Source organism: Oratosquilla oratoria, chromosome 6 (genome assembly GCF_046742065.1).
Source record: "Oratosquilla oratoria isolate Oo_2021 chromosome 6, ASM4674206v1, whole genome shotgun sequence".
In the NCBI taxonomy this organism is placed as follows: Eukaryota; Metazoa; Arthropoda; class Malacostraca; order Stomatopoda; family Squillidae; genus Oratosquilla; species Oratosquilla oratoria.
In genome coordinates, this window is record NC_134782.1 from 32,174,708 (window position 1) to 32,187,207 (window position 12,500).

The 12,500-nt window shown below is 40.6% G+C and overlaps 1 protein-coding gene across 1 annotated transcript in view; it reads right to left on the minus strand.

Annotated features, from left to right (window-relative positions):
* The window catches only part of LOC143025979 (protein FAM200C-like), a 35,592-nt gene that overhangs the window by 12 nt on the left and 23,080 nt on the right, over positions 1–12,500 (minus strand). The window contains exons 3-4 of the mRNA XM_076185963.1: positions 978–1,417; positions 1–382 (exon numbers count right to left, since the gene is read on the minus strand). The exon at positions 1–382 is cut by the window's left edge and continues 12 nt beyond it. Coding sequence (XP_076042078.1) covers positions 1–382; positions 978–1,417 — 822 coding nt within the window. The remainder of the gene's footprint in view (positions 383–977; positions 1,418–12,500) is intronic.

The window sequence follows — 12,500 nt, forward strand, 5'->3', positions numbered from 1 at the left end:
CGCTGATTGTCTTATCACCCAAATTTTCTTCAAGAATTGGAAAGTTTCCCACACTTCCTCCTTCCAGAGCGCGAGCTTCTTCTTGAAGGCTTCGATCTTCTCTGTGCAAAGAATATTATTAGCATACATCCCTTGCATGAAAGTGTTGACATCATTCAAATGACTGAAAATATCTGCCAGATAGGACAGAGAAAGGATGAACACTTCGTCCTCGAAATTTTCCGCGAAATTACTCTGATATTCTCGAAGAAATATTGCAATCTCATCTTTGAGCTCTGCCATGCGAGTCAAGATTTTCCCACGGGAGAGCCACCGCACTTCTGTATGAAAGAGAAGAACTTGATGTTCACTTCCCATTTCCTCACAGGGTAATTTGAACAATCTGTGGTGTAAAAGACGACCACAGATGAAATTTACAACTTGCACACAGATAGACACAACATCTTTCAGGTGAGGCGGCAACGTCTTTGCCGCCAAGGCATGGGGATGGAGAAAACAGTGCTTCCAACTATGATATCTGGTACCTTCTTCTTTAACAGAGCAGCAAAGCCAGACCTCTTTCCGATCATGTCTGGGGCACCATCTGTGCATACTGACATTAACTTCTCCCATTCTATTTGATGCTTCTAAAAAAAAAATCAGCCAAAATTCGCAATATATTATCTGCTTTCGTCGTTGTATGCAATGGCTCACAGAAGAGGAATTCGTCTTTAACCCATTCAACTCCGATGACAAGATGTCTTGTCATTTGGTCAAATAAAACAAAAAATCATAAAACACCAAAATGTTTGATCAAACACCAGAAAAATATGACGTCAGTCCTCGCTTCGCTCGCAGCGAAGCGAGGACTGACGTCATATTTTTCTGGTGTTTGATCAAACATTTTGGTGTTTTATGATTTTTTGTTTTATTTGACCAAATGACAAGACATCTTGTCATCGGAGTTGAATGGGTTAATATCACCATCCTTGATGTACCGAGCATATACAATCAGCTGACTCATGTTGGAAACATCCGTTGATTCGTCCAATTGTAAACTAATGCGGATGGGACTATCTTTAATCTCCTGAACAATCTGGTCTAAGATGTTACAGCTCATATCATCAACTCGCCCTGCAATGACATCATTCGACAAAGGTACGTCCTTTATCTTCTTGGATGCCTCTGTTCCCAAGACCAGTTCTACTATTCGAATGGCGCATGGCTTAATTGGGTTTTCCGGAGCTGAATGTGAAGCCTTTACTTTGATGCACTGGTATGCCACCTCGTAGGAAGCTCGTAGAAGTGGTTTTTGCATTGGCTTGAATCCAAGTTGGGTTAGTGTACCCCTTTGGTCGTATCTAGCCCTTTTGGCCTGCAGAGCCTCAAGAGTCTGTTCATGTTCTGCTGCTGGATGTTTCGCCTGGTGCTCTTGAGTCTAGCAGGCTTCAAATTAGAGTTGCACATAATAAAATGGCAGGTCATGCATTGTGCTCAGTCTGGTCCTCCACGATCATCCAGGAGTGCAGTAAAGCCCGGTATTGAATTTTAAAATATGCGGTAAAAATACATTTGTCCAAACATATTTCTTTTACCTATTACCGCCACGTATGTGACCTTCCCCAGCACCCCCTGAAATTGGTTTCAGCACCCCCTGGGGAGTTGACGACGTTAAACCGAATATGTTTATATATATATATATATATATATATATATATATATATATATATATATGTATGTATATATATATATATATATATATATATATATATATATATATATATATATATGTATGTATGTATAAATAAAAATAAAGTTTTTCAAAACTGAAAATTTCCTGGCGTTTTTTATGCTACCTTCCGACACCTTCCGAAATCCGGCTAAACTGTCCCACGGTGTAAGGATATTTTTGTAGGTACTTTATAAACCATATCAAGCGTTGTTGCAATGGATGAACGTGGTTCAAAGAGTAGTGCACAGAGAAAGAGGAGGTTTAACCACTTTTGGGCCTGGGTTACGAAGACGAAGAAGTACACAAAAGAAAGTGTGCAAAAAACTATGCTCTTCGTAACGAATTGACCAGGGAGCACAAGACTGAGTTTCCCCATCTTTATTCCTCACTCAAAAAAAACTTAGTAACAGCCTCCATAGGAAAATATTGGGGTTCAACAATATGTTACGAAATAAAAAAAATTACGTGTACTCTGATGAAGAGTACGATCTCATAATAGATTTCGACGGAGAAATTAAAGAGGAAGAATCGGAAAAGTTTATGAAACATTTTTTTTGCGGGATACAAGAATTTTACTAAAAGTGGTGGTAAAAGCTGTCACGAGGAATATCAAAAGTATTACATCGATCGGAAATACAATGATTATATCAAAAACCGCAAACCCAAGGAAAAAAAGTTTTTTAAAAGGGTTAGAGAAATAGAAAAAATGTGAAGAGAGGGGAAAAAAGGAACATATGGAAAAGGAACGGGAAGCCAATAGAGCCCGTAAAAAAGAAGACAAGGAACACAAGAAAGAGGAAAGAGAAGTTGATAGAGCCCGTAAAAAAGAAGACAAGGAACGCAAGAAAGAGGAAAGGGAAGTCGATAGAGCCCATAAAAAAGAAGACAAGGAACGCAAGAAAGGGGAAAGGGAAGTCGATAGAGCCCGTAGAAAAGAAGACAAGGAACGCAAGAAAGGGGAAAGGGAAGTCGATAGAGCCCGTAGAAAAGAAGAAATATAAAAAAAAGGAGCAAAATAAAGCAAAAAAAAAAAAAAAAATGAAAAGGGCCCAGGAAGTGCAAATTCGGAAATGGATTAGGGAGTTAAAAAAACAGGGGTTAATGTAAGGACAGGAATTTTGAAGGGGATATTATTTTTGGAATTTCGTATTATTTATCTATTTATTTATTTGAGTGTTGACTTGAGAGACTGGGTAGTATGGACGTCGTGACGGTTTTATTCAACCAAGAAGCAAAGTAGAAAATAGAGCCTTAATAGATCATGGATTTATTTTGTTCTGTGTCTACCCATCAAGATGTGTTGGCAAAGAACCTTACTATAATCATTGAAGAAAAAATACAATAGGAGGTAGCTACAAATATATTTCAACTGATTTTGGTTCAACTAATCTTGGAGACGACTTTAGAATGTTCTCGAACATAGCGGGCGCACCGTAGCTCCGCCCACCCGTGACGTCACTGACACGTTCGGACAGAGGCGTAAACTAGGACCATTAATTTTAAGAGTAATAGGAAAAATTCCCAACTTTCAGTTCAGGATTCCACTAGAGAAATAGTTTAGGGAGAGATTGTAGCAGCTAGGGGCTGTGTTGAGAAGCGAAATGAAGTTTTACGAAATAATACAACAGGGGAGGTTAGTAGTTTACCCACAGATACGAACACATAGCCGTCTCGTTTTTTTTGTTTTGTTTTTTGTGCGCAGCTAAAGTTTTTAGTCTGATGCCAAAAACTATCCCGATAACAGGTATGGGTACGTTCTGTAAGATTAATGAAAATAAATGTCAATATGTGAGTTAAATGATATAGTGCAGATATAGTAGGTAGATAGTTATTATTATTATTAAGTTTTGAGTCTGATGCCAAAAACTATTCCGGTAATAGAAAAAAAGCGTTTAAGGGAGTGTACTCCACAAACACTTTGCGTGAAAGGAGTTAGACGGCGTCACGCATATATACATTAGTTATGAGAGTGTAATCCTTAGAGTACAATTCTGTCTGTGATCGTTCTCTAATAAGAATACGGGGTTGAAAGTAGACACAATATTGTAAGTAGACTTATACAGTGACCGGAAGGTTGGAGCATAAATAACTACGTTTTTCCACGTGCCTGTGACCTTACTTATGATGCCCATAAGCAAAAAAAAACTGTGTTATTAAATATCTCGCATACCCATATATTTTTCATACTGTAAGGATCAATAGATTGTCTAGTTGGAGAAAACCACAATATGCTTTTGTATTTTCTTACTATATTTTTGCTTCAGTGTAATAATTAACACATAGAAAACCTTCACTTACATTCTTTTACTACCCCACTTGGGCATAGGCCTTTTCGCTACCCAGAACCAACCCCGAACGACCTGAGGAAAGGGGACGGAGTCAGACGTGAATAACAAGGAGCAGTTTCCATTTATGGTCAGATATATCCATATAGACGATTGGGTGGTGGCAGCGTATACCTTGATTTCTTATTTCCCAAATCGTTCTTATGTAGGTATCTCTGATCACTCCCATTGGAGGTGCTCTTGGTTAAACACTAATCAATCGACGGCACCACATTAACAGTGAAGTTAACCGACGATGAAAAATCATGTTAGAAGAATTAAGCAGGAGAGGAAAGAAAGGCATGTCATTAATGAAATTGTGCAAACTACCAAGGATTTGCGCGGTAAGTTACGTGAAGATAGAATTATTTGTCATAGCATTGGTAAATTCGGTGCTTTTCGATGTAAACTGTGCGACGCGTTGCTTTGGGCGAAGGAAAACAGAATGTTGTGTTGTTCTCTTGGACAAGCCATTTTCCCTTTGACCGGAGAATTATTAGAACTTTATAGTAGTCAGACTCCCTTTTCGGAAAAGGTTTCTTTCAAATATCATTGCGTTGAACCACCTTTTTTGCTTCACTTCCTTTGTGACACCCACAAAATTACAAGATCCCTCTGAAAAATCTATGGTTTATCAAATTAGGGGTAATATCTATCAAAGATTGGGTTACATAAAGCTGCGTTATATGACAGAAGGGATGCAAATAGAAAACTTCAAAAAATCAGAAAAAGGTATCGGTGACATGGAAATAAAGAATTGTGGGCAAGCGAAGACAAGTTTTCGTGTTGGCCAAAGGAACTACTGGCAAAAACAAGAGGAGTTCCTAGATTTGTATTTCTATTATGATCGAAGCGAGCATGCGCAGCAGGCCAAGGCACCCACGGCGTAGCCGGTGCCTTGTATATATATATATATATATATATATATATATATATATATATATATATATATATATATTCCCTAAATTCACTAATATATATATATATATACATATATGAGTGTGTATGTGTGTGTGTGTGTGTGTGTGTGTGTGTGTGTGTGTGTGTGTGTGTGTGTGTGTGTGTGTGTGTGTGTGTGTTTGTGTGTGTGTGTGTGTGTGTGTGTGTGTGTGTGTGTGTGTGTGTGTGTGTGTGTGTGTGTGTGTGTGTGTGTGTGTGTGTGTGTGTGTGTGTGTTTGCGTGTGTGTGTGATAATTTCCTGAAAAGACAAATTCGGAAATAGATCTTAAAACCGCATTACAAAACAACATGAGTTTTTCTCCTTCTTTCCAAGAACGGATCCAAAATACTTCGGGAGAGAGACTCTTCAGCGGCGGCGGCGGCGGCGGCGGAGACGTCGCGAGAGATGGTTGGCCGAACGGAAGGATTCTTCGTCGCCTTCTCGCGGTAGAGGGAATCGGTAACCGGGAATGGGGGGGGGGGGAATGGCCACAGAACCGGGAATGGCATCGTTATCATGGGTGGGAGGGACCCGTAATGGGGGGGAGGGGGGAAGAGATATCTTCTCTGTTTCTACTCCTCCCCCCTCCCCCTCCCTCCTTTCCTCTTCCTCCTCGCCCTCCTCCGTCTTCTTTTCTTATTTCTTCTCTCCCTCCTCTTCCTCTTTTTCTTCCTCCTTCTTTTATTCTTCTTCCTCCTTCCTCTTCTCTTCTCCCTCCTCCTTTACTTCTTCTTCCTTCTTTCCATCCATTTCGAGCTCCTCTTCCTTCTCCTCCTCCTCTTCCTCCTACTCCTCATCTTCCTTCACCGATCCCTCCTCCTCTTCCTCCCCTTTCTCCTCTTCACCACCATCATCCTTTTCCTATTCCTCCTCTTCCTTCTTCCCCTCCTCCTCCTTCTTCTCTTCCTCACCCTCTTCCTTCTCTTCCTCCAGGATCAAATTGAAGGGATGTGCCATCATCACAGTTCCTCCTTTTGCCTTTTCCTCCTCCTCCTCCTACTCGACTTCCTCCTACCCAGTAAAATAATACTCTCTTCCATTTCATTTCTCCTCCTCCTCCTCCTCCTCCTTTTCCTCCTCCTCCACGACTTCCTTCTCATCCATAACGATGTCACATGCAGACTAATAAACACAGAAACAGATAAATAAACACGTAAATGGGAACGCAAACACAAATAAATTGCTAAGTTTACAACGAAAGCACTAGAAAGTGTTGCAGCAGAGAAAAACATTTACTCTCGTATGAGCAGAGAGGTAGCAGAGTCACTAAGAGGCACTAATGACGTACCAGAGGCCCTGAGAGGCACAGCAGAGGTAGCAGAAGCTTTTAGAGACAGCAGTGATATGAGCTGTGCTTGGAGGCACTGTGCCGGGTTAGGAGCAGTGCCACTAGAGGTAGCAGTGAAATACGTGGCACTTGGAGGCAGCAGGAGAGTAGCAGAGGCACGAGGAAGGAGAGAGAAGAGGAAGGAATTAGCAGAGAGACCGTCAAATGCAAGAACTGGAAAGGCAACGATCCAGAAGAGATAACAGTGGCCTATGGAACCGGTGGAAATGGACCAGTAAACACACACACACACACACACACACACACACACACACACACACACACACACACACACACACACACACACACACACACACACACACACACACACACACACACACACACAGACGCACACACACGTACACACGGTTTGGTTGTAGTGTTCATTTATATAATCATCTTATATTTATTTGTCTGTCTATAATTATTCATATGAATTTATATATTTATTCATTTATTTATATATTTTATCTTTATATATATATATATATATATATATATATATATATATATATATATATATACCTGTATATGTATATATATATATAATTTTTTTTTTCTGAAAGCCCACCCACTGCGCCAGAAAATATTAAATGCACTTTAAATAGGCAGACCATCTCTCAAGGCTGTCGAGCACAAGGCATGCATCCCTCCGTTTATTCTAACTTGGCGAAAAGACGTTCTGGTTGTCGAGGAGCACAGAGACCAGGGTTGTCAGAAGAGAAGGATCTCCTTTGGTTGTCATGACAACGCTTCAGCATCATTTGTGATGAACACAAGTGTTGGTTGAACAAGACGGCATCTAACATCCCCCCCCCCGCTTCTTAAGTATCACGTTTCGTAATGAAAGATTCGCTTTTCTTTGTTTATAATTCCCCTCTCTCTCTCTCTCTCTCTCTCTCTCTCTCTCTCTCTCTCTCTCTCTCTCTCTCTCTCTCTCTCTCTCTCTCTCTCTCTCTCTCTCTCTCAGATGTTGCGGCGCCATTAAGGATTACAAAGCAAAGCATGCCGACAGGAGACCTTTTGATCCATATCTAGGTCGGATGCAAAAAAAAAAAAGAAAAAAAAATCATATTAATAATAAATTAAAACTATAACAATGTAAATAACAATTAAAATACATAAATAAATGCATTGGTATAGTTGAATAACAAACAAACAGGTAAATCGTAATTGATAATAAATTGACATATAACTAATAATAAATGAAAATCAGACAGACAAATTATAACAAAACAAAAACAAATAATATAACATAAATTATAATAATTACAGCATCTTACTTAGGTATTTATCTAAATGATTCTTAAAGCTTCGAACTGAACTACATTGTACTACCTGTGCAGGAAGTTTATTCCATTCATTAACTACACGGTTATATACTAAATCTATATTGTTTCTTTTGTCATAATTCGAGACAACTGTGTTGTAGAATTCGAGTAAGTTAGTCACGCAAGAACGTTTCCGTCTGAAACCATGTTGGCTATCATTTATCAAACGGTTACTTTCTAAATGATATTCGATAGCATCTCTGATGATAGTTTCCATTATTTTTCCTACGATCGAAGTCAAACTAATAGGCCTATAGTTATTTGGTTTCTTTTTGTCACCTTTTTTGAATATGGGAGTAACGTTAGCTAGCTTCCATTCTCTTGGGACATCTCCGGATATGATGGATTTCTTGAAAATAATTTCTAATGGAACAACAATCTCATTTTTCATTTCCTTTAAGATTCTTGGATGCCAACCGTCAGGCCCTGGTGTTTTATTAACTTTGAGTTTGTCTATACACCTTTTAATTTGTTCTTTTGTTATATTTACCGTAGTGAGTAAGTTTACCCCAGACTTTTCACAGGTTTCAGTTTGGAATTCACTTTGAGGTGTTTCGTTTACGAATACCGAGCTAAAATAATTGTTTAAGAGATTACACATTCCTTCATTTGAATATTCAAGTTGACCGTCAGCAGATAATAGTGGACCAATGTGATTCCTAACAACCTTTTTATCTCTAATGTAACTATAGAATTCTTTGGGATTCTCTTTGGATTTCTCAGCGATGTTCATTTCGTATTGTCGTTTTCTTTTTCTTATTGTCTTTTTTAAATCTCTCTGTATTGATACATAAGTTTCATAGTCATTAGATGCACCCGAGCACTTATATTTCTTATAAGCCTGTCTCTTTTTAGCAATACTTTTTTCAGTTTCTTTGTCGAGCCACTTTGGGCGAGCCTGATTTGGGGGACGTCAATCAATTAATCTCTCTCTCTCTCTCTCTCTCTCTCTCTCTCTCTCTCTCTCTCTCTCTCTCTTTCTCTTTCTCAGATGTTGCGGAGCAATAGAACAACAAAACAATCAATTAATCTCTCTCTCTCTCTCTCTCTCTCTCTCTCTCTCTCTCTCTCTCTCTCTCTCTCTCTCTCTCTCACTCGCCCTTCCCCTCCACCCACCCAAATATTCGTTTTCTTATTCAGTCATCCTCTCCCTCCCAACCACCTCCTCTTTTTACATTTTCCTCCTCCACTCCCCCCACATCCTCCTCCTCCTCCTCCTCCACCCTCCCAGATCCCCACCCCTCACCCTCCTACATCCTCCTCCACCTTTTTATACAGCCTCCTCACCCATCCTCCCACATCCTTCTCCATCTCTCCCTCTTTGTCCTCCATTTCATCTTCTACTCTCCCATCCTTTCTCTCTCCTTCCTCCATCCCCTTACCCCCCCTTCCTTCTCTTCTTCCTCCTCCTGCTCTTCCCCTTATCTCCCTAGCCCCTCCTCCTTTTTTTCTTCCTCCTCCTCTTCTTTCTCCTCCTCCTCCATTCTCTTCGAGGTTTTGTTTGTTTCTCTTTGCTTCTTCTTCTTCTTCTTCTTCTTCTTCTTCTTCTTCTTCTTCTTCTTCTTCTTCTTCTTCTTCTTCTTCTTCTTCTTCTTCTTCTTCTTTAGTGGCTTCTGACTTTAACGGATGTAGTTTCTTCCTTCGCTCGCGGTTCTCTTCAGACTCCTTGGTGGCCAATTGCACCTCTGGAAGCCCTTCCACTTCCTACATTTCCACGACCTTTCTTCAACTCCTCCTCTTCCTTATTCTCTTCCTCGTCTACCCTTCTTCCTCTCTCTCTTCCTCTTCTTCTTTCCTTTTCTCTTCCTCCTCTTCTTGTTCTCTTCCTCATGTATTCTTTCTCCTCTTTCTGCTCCTCTTCTTCTTCCTTCCTTTTCTCTTCCTCCTCCTCTTCTTGTTCCCTTTCTCGTCCACCCTTCCTCCTTTTCCTCTTTCTCTTTTTCTTCCTTCCTCCTCTTCTTCCTCTTCCCTTTTCCCCCCGCCTTTTCCTTTTCAACACCTCTTTCTCATTATCCTCCTTGTTCTCTTCATCATCTTGACATTTTTCTTCCTCCTCCTCCTCCTTTCTTCCTTCTTCCTCCTCCTCTTCTTCCTCCTTTCCTTTTCGACTTCTCATCACCATCTTCCTCTTCTTCCTCCTTCTCTTCTTCCTCCTCCTCCTTCGATTCCTCCACTCTTTCTTCTCTTCTTCCTCTTCAATTATTTACACTTGTCCTGGACACCATCTCCTCGGTCTCTTCCCCCCCATCCCACCCACCCCCCATCCCTTTACACCGCACTGTGTACTAACAGGTATCCATCCCATGCACTCATTACGTTTTAGGGACCTTCGTGACGCCCCTACTGTCCAGAGGTACGTAGTATTCCTATATGATCGAAGTCTAGCTTCTATGACTCCAACTTTTCGGTACGATTTTGTTCACACGGATAGAATCGCTGGACAAACTCTCACCTCCTTTACATTCTCCCTTTCTTCTTTCTTTCCTCCCTTCTTTTTCTTTCTTTTATCTTTTATTTTTTGTTTTTTCTTTCCTTTCTTTTTTCTTTCTTTCCTTCCTTCTTATTTCCTTCCTTCCTCCCTCCCTTCCATATTTCCTTGCTTCATTCATTCATTCATTCATTCATCACCCCTTCTGTAAAGAAGTGTAGAACAGAGCAGAGCAAAGCCAAGTCAAGTAAATCAAAACAAAGCAGAGCAAAGCAAAACAAAGCAATACCAAGCAAAGCAAAAGAAAGCAAAACAAAACAGAGTAGAGTATAGCAAAGCAATACCAAACAAAACAAAGCAAAGCAAAACAAAGCAGAGCAGAGCAAAGCAAAATAATCAGAGCAAAGCAAAACAAGCAGAGCAGAACAAAAGAGAACAAAGTAAAACAAAGCCAAAACAAAGCAAAGACAAAGCAAAACAATAGAAAACAGAACAAAGCAAAAGAAAGCGGAGCAAAGCAAGGCAAAGCAAAGCAAAACAGAAGGGAAAGTGGACCAAAGCAACAACATTGTACTTCAAACTGTTTCCCTTTAATAAGGCAACGGCACTTCTCCTCTTCCCTTCCCTCTCTCCCTTCTCACCCTCCCTACCTTTTCTTCTTCTTCTTACCTCTCTCTCTCTCTCTCTCTCTCTCTCTCTCTCTCTCTCTCTCTCTCTCTCTCTCTCTCTCTCTCTCTCTCTTGGACTCTCTGTTCTTTCTCTCTTCGTTCTCCATTGTCTCTGCTCTTTCTCAATTCTCTTTATTTTCTTCTTCGTTTTCTAATTTCCTTTTATATTCAACTATCAACCTTCCTGCTTTCTCTCTCTAGCTCACTTTCTCTCTCTCTCTTTCTCTCTCTCTCTCTCTTGGACTCTCTGTTCTTTCTCTCTTCGTTCTCCATTGTCTCTGCTCTTTCTCAATTCTCTTTATTTTCTTCTTCGTTTTCTAATTTCCTTTTATATTCAACTAACAACCTTCCTGCTTTCTCTCTCTCTCTCTCTCTCTCTCTCTCTCTCTCTCTCTTCGTTCTCCATTGTCTCTAATCTTTCTCGATTCTCTTTATTTTCTTCTTCGTTTTCTAATTTCCTTTTATATCCAACCATCAACCTTCCTGCTCTCTCTCTCTCTCTCTCTCTCTCTCTCTCTCTCTCTCTCTCTCTCTCTCTCTCTCTCTCTCTCTCTCCAGCTCACTCTCTTTCTCTCTCCCTCTCTAGCTCACTCTCACTCTCTTTCTCTCTACAAAATTTCTATTCTATACTTCACCCTGTCTAGGTTGACACACTTTACAGTCTTTCTTCAGGCTATCACCAGAGGAATCTGTTCGGATACTGGGGAGAGGGGGGGGGCGCCTTTGTGAAGAGATCAAGACAATCTCGGTTTAGCCCTGAGCCGACAGCAGACAGTAATCCCTCCCGTATCCGAAATAATTGGGCCGCAGGGCGTTCGGATTTGGGAGGGGGAGTGTCCGGATGCGTGAGTTAAAACTATCCCACCTCAACTTTGATATTCTCCATTACTCTCTCCATCACGTAGTTACTTGTCACACTTCACTCGTAAGACACACACACGCACACATACACACACACACACTGAGAGAGAGAGAGAGAGAGAGAGAGAGAGAGAGAGAGAGAGAGAGAGAGAGAGAGAGAGAGAGAGAGAGAGAGAGAGAGAGAGAGAGAGAGAGAGAGAGAGAGAGAGAGAGAGAGAGAGAGAGAGAGAGAGTGAGAGTGAGAGACAGAGAAAGAGAGAGAGAGAGAGAGAGAGAGAGAGAGAGAGAGAGAGAGAGAGTGAGAGTGAGAGACAGAGAAAGAAAGAGAGACAGAGAGTGAGAGTGAAAGAAAGAGACAGAGAGAGTGAGTGTGAGAGAGAGACAGAGAAAGATAGACAGAGAGTGAGAGTGAAAGAGAGATGCAGAGAGAGTGAGAGTGAGACAGAGACAGAGAGAGAGAGAGAGAGAGTGAGAGAGAGAGAGTGGGTGTGTGTGTGGGTGTGAGAGAGAGAGAGAGAGAGAGAGAGAGAGAGAGAGAGAGAGAGAGAGTGGGAGAGTGGGAGAGTGAAAGAGAGAAAGAGTGAGAGAGAGAAGAGAGTATCGGAACATACACCCTACTCTGTCCGTCACCCTGCGTAGGGCGGCCAAGTTAATATGTAGTGCACCCGGGCATAAATGAACACTTTATTATTTATCTTTTTTTAAGATTCTTTTTACCTGTTTCTTATTTTCTATTTCTTATTATTATTATCATTATTATATATTTTCATCTTATTTATTTATCTATTTGTTTATTTAGTTATTCATTTGTTTATCTTATTTATCTATTTATCTGTTTGAAAGTAATTGATTCGCTCTCTCTCCCCTAAAGCACTTAGCACTGTGCTCAATGCTCCCCTAGCATGAAGGG